Genomic DNA, 22,317 nt, shown 5'->3' with positions numbered 1-22,317 from the left:
TGCCAGATCAGGAGAATCCAGCAGGAGGCCGACAGGACCCTGGCGCTTAGGTCAGAGAGGAGAGAGAAAGGGGGAGCGGGAGAGAGGCGGCGGCGGGAGCGAGTTTAGGGTTAGGCACCTCCTGCGGCCAATCCCACCGAGTGCGTGACTTCGTGCCTCCTCCATCCAGGGGCTGCTGCCGGGATTGCACAGCCGCCGCAGGCAGCTCGGCGCTGAAACAACTTTTGCAAGGAGGCGAGAGAGATTCCATAAGGGAAGGAGAAAAGGACCCGTCCCTCCCTGGAGGGGGGTGGGAGAGGGGATGGGAGAGGGGATTCTTGCTTCCGCGCACACCCCACCCCTCCCGTCGGCATGGCGAGCCCCCCCCTCCCTCCGCCTGGCACAGGGACCCTTTAAGGGGAGGGGGCAGCGCCTGGAAGGCTTGGCTAGGGGATGACTCGGGATTGGGCCGCTGGGGCAGCCGCCTTAGATGCACCACCCGGAGGAAAACGCGGACCGGGCTTTAAAAAACCAAAACAAGCCCAACTCCGCGCAACTTCGGCGGAGGCGAGCGAGCAGATTCCCGCCGCCGTTTCCTTTTCCTCCCTGTTGCCTGCCTGCTCCCCCCGCATCCGTGCTCCGGGCGTGGAGTGAACTAGGATGGTGGCGCACAGCGCCGGGGCTGGCTTGCTGCTCAACTGTCTCCTCCTCCTGCTGGCTGGAGCGAAGCAGAGCCGGGACCCCGCTGCAACCAGCTGCCAGATCCACAGGAAAGTAAGTTCGCTCCCGGGGGAGGGGGGGGGAAGGCGAGAAGTCCGGGGTGGGGGGGGTGGGGGACTGTCTCCTGCAAACTTTGGGCAGGATGGCGCGAGGCCAGCAGAGTCGCCTCGAGACTTTTTTTTTGGCTTCTATTCTCCCAATATAAGCCTCTCAAACTCGGGTGTGTTTTGAGAGCAGCGCACCTTCCCTTTTCTAGGGGGCTGGAGAGCAGCGCCAGAAAGTGGGGTGTGTGGGGGGACCCCAGGGGTTGAGCTTGGCTGCTCCGCTGCTGTATCCACCCACCGCACTTTCTCATGCAGGAGGGAAAGTTTTGCTGCTGCTGCTGCTTTGCTGTGTGTGTTTTCTCTTTCTTTTTTTTAATTTGGCAAACTGAGTTTCACGCTGGGTGCTGGACTTGTCAGCAGGAATTTTGCAGAAGGGAGAAAGTGCTGCCGGCAAGCTGGGCTGCCTCATTCCATCCCAGCTTCGCTTGCAAGCTAGGGAACGAACGAGGAAGCCCCACCAGTGCCTGGCGGCACTTTTAAATGGGTGCGTTGGGGGGGCAGGAAGAGCCCAGAAGCGCCAGGAGAGCGTGTCAGAGCCACGTCCACATGCACCCTTGCCCCCGGGAGTGAGGCTCACCAGTCACAGCCGGGGCTGGACTTCTGGCTCCCGGTGCATGTCAGTTTGCGAGCGTGTGGAAGGTGTACTGTACTGCCAGGACTCTTTGTTGCACCTCCTGCTTTGCAAGACACTTAGCAGGGGGCTCCTGCTCTGGAATCTGTTGCAGCCTCGATTTCCTTCCTCGCACGTCCTTAGGAGTCATCTGCATTGAACTCAGTGGCCGGGAGGGTGGGGGAAGAAAGGACTTGCTTCTGAGTAGACCAACGTGGGATCTCGCCTCCACCAGCTGCGTGCGAAATGCGGCCTCGGAGGGGGAAACGCCTTTCCGAAAAGCTGAGAGAGAGAGAAGTGATTGTCCGCCTTGGCCGTCGTTTGGATGCAGTGGTGTCTTTAAAAAAAAAAAAGAAAGAAAGACAAGAGGCCAGGGTGTAAATTAGCCTTTGATGGGATTTAGAGTGGCTTTAATGAGATCCAGCGGGGAGAGGAGATAAGGTTCAGTGGAGGTGCCAGCCTGCTGTTTGTTTGGGTCATCCACTCTTTGGTTTTGTTTACTTTTAACACTTCTCACTCCTTTGCCAATTCCTCCAACCCCCTCCCCCCCTCTTTCCCCATAGCATCCCGCCAGGATGGAAGGCAGGCAGGCAGGCAGGCGGATCCTGCATTCCAAATGCACCTCATCAGGGCTTCATTTGTTATGTTTGTTTTATCTCCTGTTCCTATTAAGGGAGACGTTTTTGCTTTTGCACGCCTTGAAAAAGGGATAGGGCTTTAACTGCGCTAAAGCCCCCGCCCCGCCCCGCCTCCCCCATCCCATGTTTTGCAGGCTGCTGAAAAAACTTACTCTAGTTAAAGTAACTTTTCTTTGCCATAACTCATAAAAACAGGTACATTTTTCTTAGGAAAAAAACAACATGACATTGTAGAAACGAGAGAGTGCTGCCTTCACAGATTAATGGAAAAACCAAGCTGTTCTGTGGATGGCCTCTATAATCCCATACTCTGGAGGTGCTAATTGAGATGCAGAATATGAAGATGCGTGAGACATACTATGAAAAGTTTTTGGAAAAGAAGGTTGTTCGCTCCAGTCCTTGAGCATGTTTACTCGGAGGCACCCCACTGTGTCCAGCAGAGGTTTCCTCCCAAATGTGCATAGAACTGCAGCCTAAGGCTGAACTCGGTGGAGCATCTTTCTGAGTACCGTAAGCTTGCTCTGGCCTGACTCCTGAACAGCTCTTAATAAGAACTGCAGGTGGAAGGAAATATTTTAACCAACACCACAATCCCATGAATGCTTGCTTGGAAGTCTGGGTCCACTGAAATGTTTACTTTTAAGTAAACATGCACAAGATCAGGCCGCCTGCCAGTTCCACAGAGTTAACATTTGTTTCTTAGAGCCCCATAGGTTAAAAATAAGTTACCTAGCTGTGCACAGGATCATGGCCATTGCTGATAGGAGCAGAGGGAGAAAACCCAGAAAAGGACAGCTAAAGGAAACCAGCACAGAGAGGAATTTATAGCAGAGTGCACAGAACTATTTTGAAAATTGCTTTTGCCATTCTAATTCTAAATGCATTCGTTGGAAGCAAGTTAATTTTTATCTATTGCCATGCAACAGACTGGGGCATGAGATGGTTAACCTGACATTAGAGCAGTGTATTGTGATGCGTAAGGCCTTTCCTGTATGGGTCATTGGGAAGCACAGTCGACTGGCAGAAATAAATTGGCATTTAACAAAACAAACTGTAGAGACACTGGACAAAATCCAACAAAAGTTAGTCACAAGCAGCAGCTTTATCTTATGTGCATTTATTCAGAAGTAAATCCCACTGAGTTTAGTGGGAGTTACTCTCAAGGTGGCATGCACAGGTTTGCAAGGGTGTACTTGAAATAAATGAGACTTGAGCTAGTCCCGAGTTCCGTTCCCTTGCCTTTAATAGAACTTAAAGGTAAAGGTAAAGGGACCCCTGACCATTAGGTCCAATCGTGACCGACTCTAGGGTTGCACGCTCATCTCGCATTATTGGCTGAGGGAGCTGGCGTATAGCTTCCAGGTCATGTGGCCAGCATGACAAAGCCGCTTCTGGCAAACCAGAGCAGCACATGGAAATGCCCTTTACCTTCCCGCTGTAGCGGTTCCTATTTATCTACTTGCATTTTGACGTGCTTTCGAACTGCTAGGTTGGCAGGAGCTGGGACCAAGCAACGGGAGCTCACCCCGTCACAGGGATTCGAACCGCCGACCTTCTGATCAGCAAGCCCTAGGCTCAGTGGTTTAACCACAGCGCCACCTGGGTCCCAATGGAACTTAGTTACCATCAAATCGTGTTTGCTTTCATCCAGAAAATGGTGGACAACCATGGTGGCATCCGAAACAACGGATGCTACTAACATTCATGGAGTACATGCCCGATGGCTTCAGTGTGCAAACAGGTTTGCTCAGGAGGAGATTCTTCAGAAAACTTGTTCCAAAAATAATTTAAAGGCTTTAAAATGTGTATTTAAATTGGGCCCAGAAACAAATTGGAAGCCAGCACAACTGATAAAGCAGGTGATCATATCTGCTGCTGTTTTCTGTTCTAAATTATAGTTTCTGTACACTTCTCAAGGGCAGGTCCATATGCAGGGTGCTACAGCAGTCTAATCTGAAAGTAACCAAGGTATGTACAACTTCTCTATAAAAGGCCATGGTTGGTGAACCAGTGGAAGCTGGGCAGAAACACCTGTATAGGAGCCAAGCTAAGTCCAGCAGTAGTCTCAGATTGCGCACCAACTCCTTTTATGGGGTTGTGCAATTCCCTCTAGAACAGGGAAGTAGGATGCGGGTGGCGCTGTGATCTAAACCACTGAGCCTCTTGGGCTTTCCAATCGGAAGGTCGGCGGTTCGAATCCCCACAACGGGGTGAGCTGTCGTTGCTCTGTCCCAGCTCCTGCCAACCTAGCAGTTCGAAAGCAAGTAAATAAATAAGTACCGCTGTGGCGGGAAGGTAAACTGTGTTTCCGTATGCTCTGGTTTCTGTCACGGTGTCCTGTTGCGCCAGAAGCGGTTTAGTCATGCTGGCCACATGACCCATATAATAATAATTATTATTTTATCATTTATACCACGCCCGTCTGGCTGGGTTTCCCCAGCCACTCTGGGCGGCTTCCAACAGAAAAATACAATACAATAATGGATTAAACATTAAAAGCCTCCCTAAACAGGGCTGCCTTCAGATGTCTTCTAAAAGTCTAGTAGTTGTTTTTTTCTTTGACATTTGATGGGAGGGCGTTCCACAGGGCGGGCGCCACTACCCAGAAAGCTGTCTGCGGACAAACGCTGGCTCCCTTGGCTTGAAAGTGAGATGAGCGCTGCAACCCCATTGCCTTTAACTGTACTTAACTGCCATGGGGTCCTTTACCTTTTCCTACCTTTAGAAGAGGGAATTCCTAATTTGATCTGTCATATTGCTCAAGCCAGGCATCCCCAAACTTTGGCCCTCCAGATGTTTTGGACTACAATTCCCATTTTCCCCGACCACTGGTCCTGTTAGCTAGGGATCATGGGAGTTGTAGGCCAAAACATCTGGAGAGCCGCAGTTTGGGGATGCCTGGTCTAGTACATTTCTCCAAGAATCATGCACACATTCTCATGGGGAACAGATTTAAAAGTATCCGTAAAAGTAATACAGCATTGTCAGCTTCTCTGTGCCTTTAAATACACCCCTCATTTTATTCAAAGACTTCCCCAGTGCATTTTGAACTCAAATCCACCAAATTCTCCCCCAAACAAAACTCAGTTGAGTTTGAAACATTTTGTGAATATTGTACCTGTATAGGAACAACTCATTTTAAAAATGGTGTTTTTCTAAAGCAAGAGTAGCAGATTTCTATACTCCTGGTTTGCACACAAATGTGGAAGCACTTAGTTGATCAAAGGAGGTACCTGGCTACAGTCAGGAATCTTTTTGAGTTGGGGGGGGGGAGTGCTGATTGTATGGTGGAAGGATTTCTAACTGACCAGAAAAGTGCACCACCTGGCTTAAGATTCTAGCAACACTTTTATATGCAGAAATCAACAGGTGATGCTTTTTAGCATTATCACCTGCCAATGCCTGGACTCAAGCTGTTGTTTAAGGGCTTAGGTTGCAGTCCCTAAACCCACTAACCTGAGAGTAAGCCCCACTGAATTTAATGGCACTTACTTCTGAGTAGGCAATTTAAGCCTTGGTGGCATAAGCTGGTTGAAAAGTTGGCAGATCTACCACTGCTGAAGATTTCATGTGTTTCTCAAACCCTGCTAATTCTACACTGAAGCCCTAAATTCAGTTATGGAGTGGATGAAATATCATTCAGGAACTCCATAATATCTTCTTGGTATTCTGCCCCTATCTGTATATCTGCCTACTTTGATGCTTGCTCTGCAACATCAAAGTAGCATGAGTATCTTCCTCCAAGGCACCCTTGTAGTCTTGCCTGTGATTCTTAAGGCTGCCATTTTTTTATTGGTGTGGCTCCTCTTCCTTTAATAGCAACTTGATTTGCAGAAATTTAAGAGGATAAGCTTTTCCTGGCATGGGCACAAGGTGTTGCAGAAAAGCTTCTTGTCTGGTTGGCATTAGACATGGGAGCAGGACCACTGAAAACAGAAGAAATTACCTAAATTAGCAATTAGAAGAAATTGCTAATACATATTGCTCCCTTTTCAAGTATATTACATAAATGGTACTTGAGCCACTGTATTTGAATCTGTGTGATAAGGCTTGTGGGCACTGTTTAGCAAGGCTACACTATGGAAGGTGGCGTACAGCTTTGGTCATGCAGTCTAATAAACTGACTATGAATCAGGAAGTCCCAGTTTTGAATATTCCCTCTGCTACAGTCTTTCAAGATAGCCTTGGCTCCCCATCTACAATATGGAGATAATAACACTGGCCTACTTCACGGGATTGTTGTAATGATTACAGAGTTACTGTTACTGACTTTTGCCAGGAACATTGTAACGATTAAGGACTTATTATTTGTCAGGTGCTTTGAACACTTGAAGGCGCTATGGGAATGCTAATTAATGGAAACTAAATGCTTGCTTCATGTTTTGCATGTGGGTTTTGTTTGCACATGCACACCCTCTGCAAACAGAGGGTGACATTTTTGGATGGAGCTGCTCCTATCTGATACCTGTTGTGCTTGAAGTCTGGTAACCTGACCTCTGGACTTCCCTTTGCCATATGTAAGTCATATTTTACTACAGAAGCCGGACCTTGAAGTGAAATACATATTATCTGAAGAGGAAAGGGTTCAATAGTCAATACCTGCTTCAAACTATTCCACCTAAATAGATGGGACTTTAAAGTGTGCTGTGCAGCAACAGTTATTTATTGTAAGTAAATCAGGCCCATGCTTTGGTTTCAGTAGTGGGGACTGGCTTCTGGCAGAGAGATTTATGTGGCTGCTTAGGTTTGCCACGGAGAGAAATGTATTTTAGAAGTGCTTCACTTTGGCTGGGATTTGGTCCAGGGGTTTGGCGAGGTGTGGCTTTGAAAACTCTCCATTTAATCTCCCATAGCATAGATTAAGCAAATGCAATTGCCGTCTGAATGATAGGTGGGAGGTGAAATGTGTTCAAAGGCAGCTCATTATCTCCTGATTAAAATGTATTGCCACCTGTAGCTTGTTCACTCACCTTGTGCTAAGTAGCACCAGCTTCACCTGGTTAGTTTTTTTTTAAAAAAACTAGACCTTAAAGGTGTGTTTTACCCAACAGTGAGCATGTTTGCCTATTTATTAAGTTTTTGTCATGCTCTTTTTCAAATGAAGGTTCCTCTTGGTCAAGTATCTGATGAAGTGTGCATGCACACGAAAGCTCATACCAAAATAAAAACCTAGTTGGTCTTTAAGGTGCTACTGAAGGAATTTTTTTATTTTGGTCAAGTAGGTTAGAGAGAGAGGGAGGGGCAGGCTGTCGCCAGTAGGGTGGCCAGGTCAGAAAGAGAGATTGTGTGCTTTCTACTATTAAAGGTGCAGGAGTCCCACTCTGTGTCTCTTCCCCCCCCCCCCAATGACTGCCCTAGTTCCCAGTGAGCTTTATGGCTGAGTGCTATTTAAATCGGACTCTCTTCTTTGACTTCTACATTTATAAGACTTCACTTCTTGGAGCACGGACCTAGCTTTTATCTTGCTTTGCACTGCACTGCACCTGCTTACTATATTTAAAGTTTAGCAGAAGCAGCTGACCATGCTGCTTTGCGAATATTTTAACTTATTTTAATGCAACACTTGCATTAGTGTTCTAAGGCCAGTTTTCACAGCCCAGCTAAATGTTGCAATATGATGCGCATGAATGTAATGATAAACCTCTAAAATCACCTGTCCCAAAACAGATTCAGGTAGGTAGCCATGTTGGTCTGACGCAGTCGAAATATATTTAAAAATTTATATAATCCAGAACAAACAAACAGGCGAGCTGTGTTCTAATTCATCTCTGCTTCAACTAGAAATGCACATTTCTGAAGCGGCTGTAAGAGACTCAGTATACTAAGTTAGGGCTCATTTGTATATGATCAGTGAAAGAAAATGAAATGAGAACGCCTTGGTTGAATAATAATAATAATAATAATATAATTTATTTATACCTCGCCCATCTGGCTAGGTTTCCCCAGCCACTATGGGCGGCTTCCAACAAAAAAATTAAAAGTACATTAAAACATCAGTCATTGAAAACTTCCCTAAACAGGGCTGCCTTCAGATGTCTTCTAAACATCAGACAGTTGTTTATTTCCTTGACACCTGATGGGAGGGCATTCCACAGGGTGGGCGCCACTACCGAGAAGCCTCTCTGCCTGGTTCCCTGTAACTTTGCTTCTCACAGTAAGGGAACCGCCAGAAGGTACTCGGCACTGGACCTCACTGAACGATGGGGGTGGAGACGCTCCTTCAGGTCTACTGGGCCGAGGCCATTGGTCAGCACCAACACTTTGAATTGTGCTCGGAAATGTACTGGGAGCCAATGTAGGCCTTGCAGGACCATACCCGTCAACTCCCGGATTGAAAAATCCGGGATCAGCAGCGGCGCGGCACCGGAAGTCGCTTCTACGCATGTCCAGACATGCGCAGAAGGAGCGTCCCTGGCCGGCAGGAGCTGCTTTGAAAATCCGGGGGAATTACGGGATACTTCGCCATTCGGGACCACAGCGGGAAACGGCTTTAAAAATGAGGGTTTCCCGTGAAAAACGGGAGACTTGGCAGCTATGTTCAGGTCCGGTATTATGTGGTCTCGGTGGCCGCTCCCAGTCACAATATTATATTGAATATTGGTTAAGTATATAAAGCCTGGTTTTGCAGAGGGAGTTGTGCCAGAGGTCCCCAACAAAGGCTTAATACCCTGACATATCCGTGGAGGTGCTTCTGCCCCACTGAAAATGCTGCTCTTTGGTAGGCCCCATGGTTCTACCTTTCACATGATTTGCAGGTGGTGATGTTTTATATCCATGCCCAAAAGCTTGCCCTTGCAATTCCAGCATATCATGCTGTTGTTAGAGACACAATAATAAGTCACAGCACTTTTTTGGGGGGCAACTCTAGGTACCAGGACCAGCCCAAGGCACTTCACTGCCTGAGTGGACCTGCAAATATTTCCCATTCCACTCCTTGCCCCAACCTCATACTGCATGTATCTGCAGCTCCAATGATAGACCTTTCCTGCACAAAGCTATTCCCCCTCCTTCCCCCTCCAGTGGAGCACCCATAACTTCCAGAGCATTGAGCACAGTTCCAGAGCACTAGATGGGAGGTGACTGGGCAACATGGTCTCAAGAGATCCTGTAGCGAAGGCAAACATCATTTAAAGTTAAAACGCAACCAGTGGCACACTCCGCCTGACTTTGTCCCTTTGTGTTGGAGGGCAGCTGAAGGTGTGGGGCAGGTGGATGGTGGCAGCTGGGGGGGGGGATGAGGTTGATCTGTCAGCCGCCTTCATCCACTATCTGAATGGAGAAGCTCACCATGAGTTGGCCCTTAATAAAATTGGACGCTTGTCGCTTCTGCTGCTGCGATAGCTGTGTGGTTGCCTTCCTGGTGCCTCCTGAATCTTGTGTCCTGCAGTTGCAGCGCTTGTCCAGCGGGTGAAGCTAAGCCACTTGGCTTAAGTGGAATGGAAGAGGGAAGAGCAAACTTTCTGGAGAGAGCTGAGCACCTGCTCCGAAAAGAAGGGTGTGTGCATGTGTGACCATGATTGCTGTAAGGTAGGAGGAGAAATGGCCTCTCTCTCCTACCTACTACATTGCTAGCAAGTGACCCTCTCGTGTAGTTTTAAATAAAAAGGAAGCTATGCCCTACATAAAATGTTCTTTGCTTCAAAGAAAATGTTGCTTCTTCTTCTTCTTTATAATGGCAATATGTTTGTCCATGCTTCTTACTTGGGTACTTTTTTTGAACTGGAGTTCAAAATGTAAGGTGTAAGTCTGCTATGCTTTTTTGGGATGGCATTCAATTTCATTGTACAGTGGTACCTCAGTTTACAACGACGATCCTTTCCGGGGAGCCAGTCGCTCCCCAAGTCCCTTGCTCACCAAAGACACGTTTCTGCGCACGCGCACATTGCGCAAATCACTTCTGCGCATCCGCGTGCAGGGGACCCGGATGTAAATAATTCCGGGTCCGCGGCGGTCGCTCTTCGAGTTTGTCGTAAACGGAGGCAGTAGCAAACCGAGGTTCCACTGTACTATGTACAATGACAATAAAGTATATCTATCTATCATCTATCTCTATCTATCTATCTATCTATCTATCTATCTATCTATCTATCTATCATCTATCTATCTATCTATCATCTATCTATCTATCTATCATCTATCTATAGTGGTACCTTGGGTTAAGAACTTAATTCGTTCCGGAGGTCCATTCTTAACCTGAAACTGTTCTTAACCTGAGATACCACTTTAGCTAATGCGGCCTCCCGCTGCCGCTGTGCCGCCACGGCACGATTTCTGTTCTCATCCTGAAGCAAGGTTCTTAACCTGAGGTATTATTTCTGGGTTAGCGGAGTCTGTAACCCGAAGCATTTGTAACCCGAGGTACCACTCTATCTATCTATCTATCTATCTATCTATCTATCTATCTATCTATCATCTATCTATCTATGGTTTTCTGTGCTAGACAGCAACAGTTTGCTCTCTTGCTTTGAGGTTGAAACCCAGATCCTGCCTCCTGATCAGCATCTTGCCTGCCGTGTACCTGGGAAATTGCATGTCATGAAGTTGGAAACTGATTCAGGGCTTCTCTTCCTCGCAGTCCATTTGGGCCTGTTATTCTGATTTGTAAAATTATCTCGAAAGGGTGTTCTGTAGGAAGAAGATGGTCCTGTCATCTGACTGAAGGGGGAATCCCCATAACCCCATTCCATTCTGTGTGTGACTTGCCTTGCTCTCTGTTTGGCACCCTATATTTAAAAGCAAGCAAATCTCCATTTATAGGTTCCAGTCATTTCTTTTAACTACCTTTCTAAGCCACCTTCCCTGCAAAGATCTCAAGGGGCTTCTCCCCTCTCTGCTTTCTCTTCACCTGTCAGGTAACTCAAGCTGAAAAATGGATCACCCAGTGGGTTTCATGTGGCTGAGTAGGGATTTGAACCCTGGTCTTCAAGGGCCCGGTCCAGCACATTATTATTATTATTATTATTATTATTATTATTATTATTAATTAAATTTGCATACCGCCCTATGCCCACAGGTCTCAGGGTGGTTACAATATAAAAACAGAATACAGTGATACCTCTACTTACAAATAACTCTACTTACGAATTTTTCAACTTACAAATGGAGCTCCGTCCGCCATCTTGGATGCGGTTTAGATAGGATTTTTTCTACTTACGAATTTTTAGATAGGGTTGCTTCGACATACGAATTTTTCCTCCCAATGCATTCCTATGGGATTCGACTTACAATTTTTTTCGACTTACAAATGTGTGTTCGGAACGCATTAAATTCGTAAGTAGAGGTACCACTGTACATAATAAAAACAAAAACAACAATTTTCAAAGGGCATTGTATGTCAATCAGCCAAAGGCCTGGTTAAAGAGGAACTTTTTTGTCTGGCACCTAAAGGTGTATAATGAAGGTGCCTGGCAAACCTCCCTGGGGAGAGCATTCCACAAATGGGGAGCCACTGCAGAGAAGGCCCGTTCTTTTTCACACAACACCACCATTAGAGATAAGAACCTCCTGGTTTCTGAAGAAGGTTGTAGCTAATGCTTGTTCTATTTGGAGAAGACCTACGGAAATCAGTAGACGCAACTAACTTGGGTCTACTCTGAGTAAAACTTAGTTGCATAGAACCCAGAATTCTCAAATAATGTGAGTTGTCTTGGATTTCTGTATTAACTTTTACCTATGGGAGCTTCCAGAGGTGTGGCTCTTCTGGCATGGGATTCAATCCATTAGTGGCAAATTCAGGTCTAGCAGAGTCACAGTTGCTCTGGCCCTCTTCCACAAAAAAATGGTGGGGTTTTTTGTCATAGGGAGAGCGATAGAAAAATGCACTGGATATTGTGGGTGGCACTGTGGGTTAAATTGCGGGAGGCGCTGTGGGTTAAACCACAGAGCCTAGGGCTTGCCGATCAGAAGGTTGGCGGTTCGAATCCCTGCGACGGGGTGAGCTCCCGTTGCTCGGTTCCTGCTCCTGCCAACCAAGCAGTTTGAAAGCACACAAAAGTACAAGTAGATAAATAGGTACCGCTACAGCATGAAGGTAAACGGCATTTCCGTGCGCCGCTCTGGTTTCGCCAGAAGCGGTTTTGTCATGCTGGCCACATGACCCGGAAGCTGTACGCCGGCTCCCTTGGCCAGTAAAGCGAGATGAGAGCCACAACCCCAGAGTCCGCGACTGGACCTAATGGTCAGGGGTCCATTTACCTTCTTGCTTGGCACAACATCCTGGGTTCTCCCTGCACACAAATCAGAATTAAGGCTCAATAAATAGCTGGTTTCTGCTAACTTCTCTGTGACAAGTGAATGCTTTGTTAACAGGCCACCTGGAAGCGGCATTTTCTGTCTGTTATGGAAATTCCTAACATGTCTCCCCTGACTTTGTAAGGGCCAGTTCTTAGATTTGTAGAGCAATATCGCTTTCTCTTCCCCATCAGCTTCATCCTACATGGCTGCCATTTTTTGTTTTTGTTTTTTTAATTCCACTACATTTTGTGAAAAGAACCACTAATGTTCTGACTTCCCCCAACTGTTGTCTTTTAGAAGAGCAGGGTGGGAAATGGCAGGCAAAGCAGCTAGCACCCCTCCTAATACATAGGAATTTGCCCTGTGTGTTGAACCCAAGATTCTCCAACATATTAGATAATACTGGCATGCAGTATTGTAGCTCTAATGTTTCCCACTAAACAGTTTTCGAATTATCTTTGAAGGTGAAAATGATGGCAGGTTATAGAGTGCAACATTCAGATATGTTCCCATTCGGATTATCAGCGAGAAAAGCTTGTCACTTCTCAAATATTCCTGTGAACCCGCAACACTGAATACGCTTACCAACAAATGACACGGGAAACATTTCTTTCTAGAATGGAATGTTACTTCATGTTTTGGTCCTAGAAATGCTATTTTATCCTTTCCTTGTGGGTGTGTGGGGGGGGGCAGCAAGAGGCGATGAACTCTTGGCTTTCTTTTTTTGTAAATAGCTCGAATTAGGTTTGCATCTATTTTTAAATGCCTAAAAAATAAAACATATTAGAGAGCCAGCCAAAATAGCTTTCCCCTGAAAGGAACGAACACCTCTCGGCTGCCAAAGGCCACTCGAAGCCTGTGTACAAGCCAAAATGAATTGGGGGAAGTTATATGTAGCACTGATTCATTTCAGAAGGACTGGTACATGAGAAGGCCAAGTGAACTGTATCCACATTTGTCCTCCAGGCTAAGGACCATACCTGCCAAGTTCCTCTCTGAAAAATAAGGGACCGGACTGAAATTAGCATACCGGAAGTCACGCTGCAGCCATTTTGGAACTGGGCAGAGCAGCATCAAAAGTCACTTCTGAGCATGCTCCACCCAGTTCCAAAATGGCCGTCGCGCCAGAATAAACCGGGGAAAAAAATCTGCTTTTTCAGCTGGGGACAGCTGGAAAAACGAGGGTTTCCCAGAGAAAATGGGAGAGTTGGCAGCTATGCTAAGGACCTGATGTAAGCAAGCAGATCTAGGCCCTTTTCACACACCAGGTTTTTAGGAGCGCACCTAAAAATATGAAGTACGACTTAAGTCACTTCCAGACTATCGCTGTTTTGCAGATGAGATTCAGTCATGCACTAGCAAATCACAATTAAAGTGATTTTGATGTGGCACTCTTGTGCAACGATAGTTTTATCCCCCAGACAGTTCCTTTTTGCTGTAAGAAAAGTAATGGGGAAAACATTGCGAAGTATGGGGTAGCAATTGCTTGATACAACATAAAACCTCCCCACAAACTTGGTGCAAACAAATTGGGATGAATGCTCAATTAACAGTTTGCCTGAGAGTGATCTGTGATTAAACAGCTATTTGAAATACTTAATGACAGGTATACCTGTCACAAAGAGCCGGATTAACTGTAAAGATGAAAAAAGGTAAATGACCCCCTGGATGGTTAAGTCTAGTCAAAGGCCGAGGGAGCTGGCGTTTGTCCACAGACAGCTTTCCAGGTCATGTGGCCAGCATGACTAAACCGCTTCTGGTGCAACGGGACACTGTGACAGAAGCCAGAGTGCACGGAAATGCCGTTTACCTTCCCGCCACAGTGGTACCTATTTATCTACTCGCACTGGTGTGCTTTTGAACTACTAGGTTGGCAGAAGCTGGGACAGAGCAACGGGAGCTCACCTCACTGTGCAGATTCGAACCGGTGACCTTCTGATCAGCAAGCCCAAGAGGCTCAGTGGTTTAGACCACAGCAGCACCTGCTGTAGCTCCTCGTTGCACATGCTTTATGGCAGTTCTGGTTTCTTGCTCTGTATTGAACCGTTGGAGTCAATGCAAAACCTTCCTTTATCTCTCTCCCCCCCCCATTTGTGATTTTAATTGTTTTCTGGGTGTTTTATGTGTTAGGTTTCAAACACCTTGCTCAGAGGCTTCTTGGGCTCCAGGAGGAGTCCTCAAAGGCTCCATTGCACCCATGGGTTGCTTGTTGACAACCCCAGACTTAGATGAAGGAGTGGAAAATCCTTATCAAAACTGCAGGTGACACAAAACTCGGAAGGGTTTGCTAGCACCTCAGAATATAACATTCAAAATGGCATTGGTAGAATGTGAAACTGGGTTGAAACTAGCAAGATGGGATTCAGCAGAATTTCAACCCTCCCGGGGTGTGGGTTAGGCTACGAGACAGGAATTGGCTGAAGGTCACCCAGTGAGCTTCATGGCGGAGTGGGGATTTGAACCCTGGTCTCCCACTCTCTCAGAGTTGTTGTGGAAATTAAAGGTTCTGGCAGCCATCCATAGATGCCAATGGCTGACGCTGTCTGGAGCCGGTGGGAGACATGGCTTCTATTGGCCTCATGTTGCCCCTATCTACATCCTAGTGCTCACTGCCATGGTCTGGTGACTTCTGTTTCAGTGTATCTGAAGAAGTGTGCATGCACACGAAAGCTCATACCAATAACAAACTTAGTTGGTCTCTAAGGTGCCACTGGAAGGAATTTTTTAATTTTGTTTTGCCATGGTAAACTTGAGTCTGGGCTGTACCACTTCAGTCTGCAGGGGTGTGTGTGTGTGTGTGAAGGAATGCCCTCCATCGAAGAAAGCAACTTGGTCCCTACATATAGAAGAGTAACATGTTGGGGAGAATGCTAGGATAGAACCATTCTTTCTGACATGTCAGCCTTTTATTGACCTCTGCATGGAAGAGCACATAAGAACCCCCCACCTGTGCTCCGAAGTGGTACATGCCAGGCTTAGGCTTACCCTTGCATTGAGAAAGTAGCCCCTTGTCTAAGAGGGCAGTTGTCCCTAGTTATTGCTAGGTATCATGATGGAAACAGCTGCCTCTTGGTTTATAACTCATTGGTGGTGAGTAAACCCGCTTCCTGTGGTCTCGCAGATATTTCGCAGGTCCTATTTTATGCCGCAGGTTGTAAGATGTTGGCGGTAATATTCTTGACTTTATAAAGTATAGAAAAGTATTTGAGGGATACCCACCTAAGCGCTCTGCTTGGGTTTCGTTTTTTGCTCCCATTCAAACCCCCGTTTTGTTTCGCAGGGTTTAGAAAGAAAGAAAAAAACCTATTATGAGGGAAGAGCAGTTCTGGTGGTGTAAGCTGACTGACCTCCCCTCCCCTCCCCTCACCCCAACCACAAAATTTAGTTTTAAATTTGCAGTGCAGAGAGTCTTGACAGTCATCACCAATGCCCTGCATAGGACATTCATCCAAAACACAGGTCTTTGTCTCATCACGGGGCTTTCAATACATTAGATTTGAAAACAGAGGAGGGAGTTAATGAAATTCTGAGCGGTCCAGGGGGCAATACCTTTTCTTTCTGCGATGTCTTTTAGATGGACTTGGATCCTTATGTGTGCTCTTTGTCACATAAAGATCAGGCTTGTTTAAAACAAAGGAGTGTTGACCTTCTAACCCTCTCCAAGCCTGTGGCGGCTTTCAGGACTTTTTGTTTGCTTTTAAGTAGTAGGTGACACTTCTCGCCTTTCTGGATTTTCAGTTATCTTCATTCATCTTATCACCACATAAAATAGTTGTTTTGTTTTTCTCTTTTTAAAAAATGCTTTGCCTTTATCTTTAGGCTAGTCTAGTCTCTTAGTATGAGATTTTTTTGAACTAATAAAAGCAAATATAGGATATTTGAAGCGTCACAATTTTTTCATACTGGGAAACGTTGGGGACTTTGATGTTTTACAAAATCACTTACACATTTACTGAAATGAAACAACCTCTTCGAAACACATTTTTTTAAAAAAACCTTTGGGGTAGGTATTTCTGTGCTTTTACAAAACAAAAAATCCCAAACCTTTCTGTTATCAAAAGGATATATGTTTAGAGAAATGCATCGTTTTCATATCAAATATGTGTGTACGCTGCTTATTGCCGTGAACTTTAAATGTCCATTTTTTACTTCAGCTTGCATTAGACCACTTAGCCAATCCTTCTGCTTGCCTCAAAGATTACTTTCTCTGTTTCTGCAATCTCTTGTGTCATTGAGGGAATAGTTGCTGGCTTCTAATATCTGGGTAAGATGCTTTTTTCTGCCACTCTTCTTTTTTTGGAAGACTAGTTTTGACGCCATTTAACATTAGCATCGCACCTGCAATCACAAAGCCTCGCTCTACTGTCTCAGTGACTTTAGAACTCGGCCAAACAACTTGTCCACCAATTTAAAATGACTGACGCTGATCTCCCATGTTATCTCTCCGTATAGTGCCCTGTTTTCATTGTTGTGTTTCCTTCTCTTCAGCAAAGTGAGCTGAACTCCTTCCTATGGACTATAAAAAGAGACCCGCCGTCCTACTTTTTTGGTACCATTCACGTCCCTTATACCCGGGTCTGGGATTTTATCCCTGACAATTCCAAGAGAGCCTTCCACCAGAGCCACATTGTCTACTTTGAATTGGACCTCACCGATCCCTACACAATCTCTGCTCTTACCAGCTGCCAGCTCCTGCCACAGGGCGAAAACCTTCAGGATGTGCTCCCCAGGGACATCTACCGCCGGCTCAAGCGCCACTTGGAATACGTCAAGCTCATGATGCCTTCCTGGATGACGCCAGACCAGCGGGGCAAAGGCCTGTATGCGGACTATCTCTTCAATGCTATCGCAGGCAACTGGGAGAGGAAAAGGCCGGTATGGGTCATGCTAATGGTGAATTCTCTGACTGAGGCGGACATTAAGTCACGTGGTGTACCTGTCCTGGATCTCTACCTCGCTCAGGAAGCTGAACGCCTCCGAAAGCAGACCGGGGCAGTGGAAAAAGTAGAGGAGCAATGCCACCCATTGAACGGCCTCAGTTTCTCCCAGGTAAGGGAAACTGAAGTTTTCTTTGCATACTGTCTTATACATCCCGCAATCTATGCTTTGATAATTATTAGCTGGCAAACCACATTCCCCTTTCATCGGAGGTTGGGTGGCAGAGACCACAAAGCGGGCATCCACGGTGGGGTGAGCTCCCATTGTTCGGTCCCAGCTCCTGCCCACCTAGCAGTTCGAAAGCACGTCAAAGTGCAAGTAGATAAATAGGTACCACTCTGGCGGGAAGGTAAACGGTGTTTCCGTGCGCTGCTCTGGTTCACCAGAAGCGGCTTAGTCATGCTGACTGCATGATCCGGAAGTTGTCTGCGGACAAACGCCGGTTGGCCTATAGAGCGAGATGAGCATGCAACCCCAGAGTCATCCGCTACTGGGATACCTTTACCTTAGGGAGATTCCAGAACTTTGCTTATTGCCTTAGGAGGTCTGGACCATAGGAGCACATTCTTATCAAGACCCTCAGCATTTGAAATGTCTGGTTGCTGAAACATGTAGATAGATGCATCTCTCCTCTAGTTGCGGAAAGCTGGTTTTTGCCTGCTTCCTCATGTTATGTTTGACTTCCTAATTAATCGTTCGGCAACCGCTGCTTTCAACTTAAATAGGGTATTTGACAAAGTGCTTAGTAATGGCACGCGTTTACTTAGGAAGGACACCTTTCAGTATAGGATATCATGGAATACATTCAAGAATGCAACATGTTGGAGTGCACGTTGACGAATAGCAAACATGTTATAATAATAATAATAATAATAATAATAATAATAATAATAATAATTTCATTATTTATACCACGCCCATCTGGCCGGGTTCCCCCAGCCACTCTGGGCGGCTTCCAACAAAACATTAAAATACAGAAATCCATCAAACATGTTAAACCAATTAAAGAATTCTCCAGAAACACCTTAGAGACCAACTAAGTTTGTTCTGGGTACAAGCTTTCATGTACATGCAAGCTTGTACCCAGAACAAACTTCGTTGGTCTCTAAGGTGCTACTGGACAATTTATTTATTTATTTAAACTGCATCAGACCAACACAGCTACCTACCTGAATGTTAAACCAGTTCAACTTGTCAAGCCTTCTTTGGGAGTTGTAGTTTTCTGTAGCCCAGTAGTGGAGAGCCGCCCACCCATGTGCCTGATTAGACCCACATGTCCTCCTCATTTGCCCCATGAGTCAGTTTCCGATGAGCTACACCTAGCTGCCCTATATACCCAGCTTCATATAAGACATCAGGTATGGGGCAGGTAAGGACATAGCTCCCTGCCAAAAGTGATGTTTATATGATTGTTGGCAGTTGGAAAGAGACAGCTGCGCCCATTCCCTTGCTGGTTTGATTTCAAACTATGTGGGCAAAGAAAGTGGGTCACTTGACACAGGGTCAGATTTAGAGGCCCTAAGCACTTGAAAGATTTCTGCTCCCCTATATATATATATATATATATATATATATATATATATATATATATATCGAATTCAAAATGTAAACAATGAAAAACCATGAAATAAAATTTTACTTTTCCAAATGAAACAAAACCTACAGTAAGATGGAAAAATGGATAGTTTTCTGTATACAGTACTTCTATTTTACACTTGAAAAAAATTCTCCAACTTTTTCCAGTTGCAAAGACCATGGTAAATCTGGCAATGGAAAAAGGGCAATTCTCCACGGGTAATAATTACTCCCTTAAGAACAGAAGGAGAGTGTGCTGGATCCGACCAATGGCCTTATATCTAGTCTAGCATCCTGTTCTCATAGTGACCAACCCAATGCCCATTATCGGAAACCCACAAGCAGGATTTGAGCGCAAGAGCCCTCTCCCCTCCTGTGGTTTCCAGCAACTGGTACTGTATTCAGAAGCCTCACCGCCTCCGACTGTGGAGGCAGATCATTCATCACCCTCTCCTCTTCCCTGAATTTGTCTAATCCTCTTTTAAAGCCATCCAGGTTGGTGGCCATTACTGTCCCCTGTGAAAAGCAAGTTCCATAGTTTTAATTCTGCGCTGCATGAAGGACTTTCTGTCACCTCTCTTTGAGCCTTCCAACATTCAGCTTCCCAAGTTCTCAGTGTCCCAAGAAAACCCTTTCTCTGTCCGCTTCCTACACGCCGTGTGCCATTTAAAAATTTGATTACAGGGGGTTGGACTAGATGACCCTTTAGGAGCCTTTCGACTCTACAATTCTGTGACTGAGAGGCTGGTGGAAAGGAAGCGCCTGGATTCCAGTGAGCCACAAACTCCTCTGGGAGCAGGGGGAAGGCCACTTGTCTATACCCCAACCATTGGCGCTCTCCTACAAATGCACACATTTTGAAAACCCTTTCCCTCTCTTGGGTGCTTTAAGCTCATTCAACTGCTGATCGAGACCCTGGGGCAGTGGTTGCCCCTCGTCACCATTCAACCCAGGACCTCCCCTTTCCTCCTCCTTATCACCAGCTCTTGAGCGCCACCGAGTGGCACCTTATTGGCAGCAGCACCTCCTGGTGGAGCAGCCAGGGAGAGCAAGCCTTCTAAAAATTTGATTTAAAATTGTTTTAAAGGACAAGACCTGGATCCAATGGGTGTGTGTGTGTGTGTTTTAAAAGAATGTTTATTGCATAGTCTTGTCAAAATTCAGTTTGACTCAAAGCCTGCTGCTCCACTGTCCTTAGAGAACCCGCCAGGTTAATGAACTGTGCACACTGCAAACCGTAGAGTCTGAGTTAGTGTGTATTTCTGCACCAAGTCAAATTGTTTATGCTGATGAATTGATAAGACTTAACTAAAAAATTTTTAAAAAATAAATACACGAACTACTGCTTTTGAAGAAACAACTGCATAGCAATCCAACCTCATTGAACCAAGCGATGAGTCATGATAACAATTGAACACTGCTCATTACGGTTCCATGCAGCATATGGATGTGTTTTGTTCAGCAAACATAAATACGCCGTTTCGATACTAGGGTTGTGTGTTTGCATGTGTTTAAACAGTACAGCATTGAAAATATTGTTTTGAATAAATGAAAAGCACATTGCATTTTATATTTATGTAAACATTTCCCTTCCTGGGATAAACTACGTAGGTCACCAGGACTGGAGATTTGAATTATTGAGCTGGGAGAGGGGAAGAGTTCAGAAGAAATAGGGGACATTCTTCCAGTGGCTGGTGTAGGGCATCACCACTTCTGTTTTACTGAAAACACACAAACACAAACAAACAAACAACAACAATTGATACAAGGCCTTTAAAATGGGTTTGAAACCCTGCAATGACATAATGTGTTGCACATTGTGTTGCAAAACATAGCATAATGTGTTGTGCTGCATAGAAATCGTTAGAAATGATCACCAAGTACTTGCAGTTATATATTAATATTTATGATGGTGTTGATGATGATGAATTGCCTGGCCTTTTCAGAAGGTAAAATTAAAATTCTTTGGTTTTCCGGAACCAGTTTATGTGCTTCTTTGTCAAACGTAGACTTACCAATCACAAAAGTAATAGCCGACTTATTATTCCTCACACCAAAAAACATACTTTAAGACCCCCTCACTGGAGAAATTTGCACTCCCTAAAATGTCACTCCCTAAAGTGACACCACTGAACAGAAAGTCTAACAGGACATATTTGCCTCTTGGTTAGGGTCAAATCCAACTTGAAATCCATCAGTTGACAGATAGTGTCACACCCTCCTGGCCATTCCATAATTTTCATGACTTCTTGTGAAGATAATCTGAGTTTATTTATTGCTTTATCTGGCTGCAGTTAAATTGCTGACTTTTGCCATTGCCATTTGCCATTCGCCATTTGCCATTGCTGACATTTGCCATTCGCCTCTTCAGAATAGATTCCACAAATTGCTTGTGTGAGGAAAAGACTATTTCTCTCGAATTTGGTTTCAAACAGTGGCTTGTTATTTACTGCCTCCATGCAATTCATGATTTGGGTCATCTACTTTAGATTTCGCTGCAGTAATTTCCTCCCCCCACCCCACCAACGTAACGCTTATACTTGCATAGCATTATTGCCTGTAGATACTTTGTTAAGAACTGTTTGCTTGAAATAAACAACAGTTATCTTGAGTCGAGTCTTCAAGTAAAACATACAATGAATGGCTTTATCGGTGGCACACAGTCCCAACAAAAACTAGTAAAGATTTTACAAGCAAGAGTTGGAGAGTTGGAAGGGACCACAAGGGCCATCCAGTCTATTGAGTTGGGTAGGCGGCGCACTTCTTCTTTATGGCTGATTTTACATAATGAACGCGAGCGTTCTCCTGCTGTATTTCATTCCCTTCTCTCCCAACAATTCTACAACTACCTGTCAGCTTTTTTCAGCTGGTGCTGATTGCCATGTTTTGTAGTTTCCCATTGTTGAATGGGAAAATCTCCTTTAGATTTCCAGAAATGTCCTATTTATAGTTGAGCTTTCACAAAAAGGTTTATTATGAGGTCCTTACGCACTACCTTTTTCTTGTTTCCTGCAAGTAGAGTAAGCTGGAGCTTGGATGCAAGGTTGTAATACCATTACAACCGTTAAAAAGGCCCTCTTCAAAAAGGCTTAACTTTATTACATTGCCACCTTAAATGGAACAATTTGCCCTGTTACTGGATAGCACCTAAGCGGGAGAGATTTATTCATATGATGCAACCTTGCTGAGACAATTTTTGAGATGTGGCTGCATAGATTTCCATTCCGCTGCACTAAATTTCACACCTGTCGGATTCCCAAGCTATCTTCAATTCTACTCCATACTCAAATTTGCTTTTGATCAATAAATTATATGTGGTTGAGGCTAATCTCTTCAAACCTTTAGAGCCTTCCACACAAAGTTTCTCAAACACCACTAGCGTGGTAATATTATACACACTGTATATGATATACGCTATACATATTTCATTTTGCAATTGGTCTGTTTTTCGAAGACTGCAAAAAACAACAACAGGTGTGTGGTGTACTTCAGTTCAACAACTGAGAGAAAATGAAATCTA

General features: G+C 45.2%; 1 protein-coding gene across 2 annotated transcripts in view; it reads left to right on the top strand.

Moving 5' to 3' along the window:
• The first annotated feature begins 242 nt into the window (after positions 1–242).
• The window catches only part of TRABD2A (TraB domain containing 2A), a 66,674-nt gene continuing 44,599 nt past the window's right edge, over positions 243–22,317 (top strand). For both annotated transcript variants that reach the window (XM_060268904.1, XM_035097388.2), the window contains exons 1-2: positions 243–753; positions 16,773–17,333. In XM_060268904.1, coding sequence (XP_060124887.1) covers positions 640–753; positions 16,773–17,333 — 675 coding nt within the window. In that variant the 5' untranslated portion in view covers positions 243–639. The remainder of the gene's footprint in view (positions 754–16,772; positions 17,334–22,317) is intronic.

The sequence above is a fragment of the Zootoca vivipara genome, chromosome 16 (genome assembly GCF_963506605.1).
Source record: "Zootoca vivipara chromosome 16, rZooViv1.1, whole genome shotgun sequence".
Classification (NCBI taxonomy): domain Eukaryota; kingdom Metazoa; phylum Chordata; class Lepidosauria; order Squamata; family Lacertidae; genus Zootoca; species Zootoca vivipara.
Note: the sequence above shows the minus strand (reverse complement) of the source record. Positions and strands in the feature narration are given on the sequence as shown.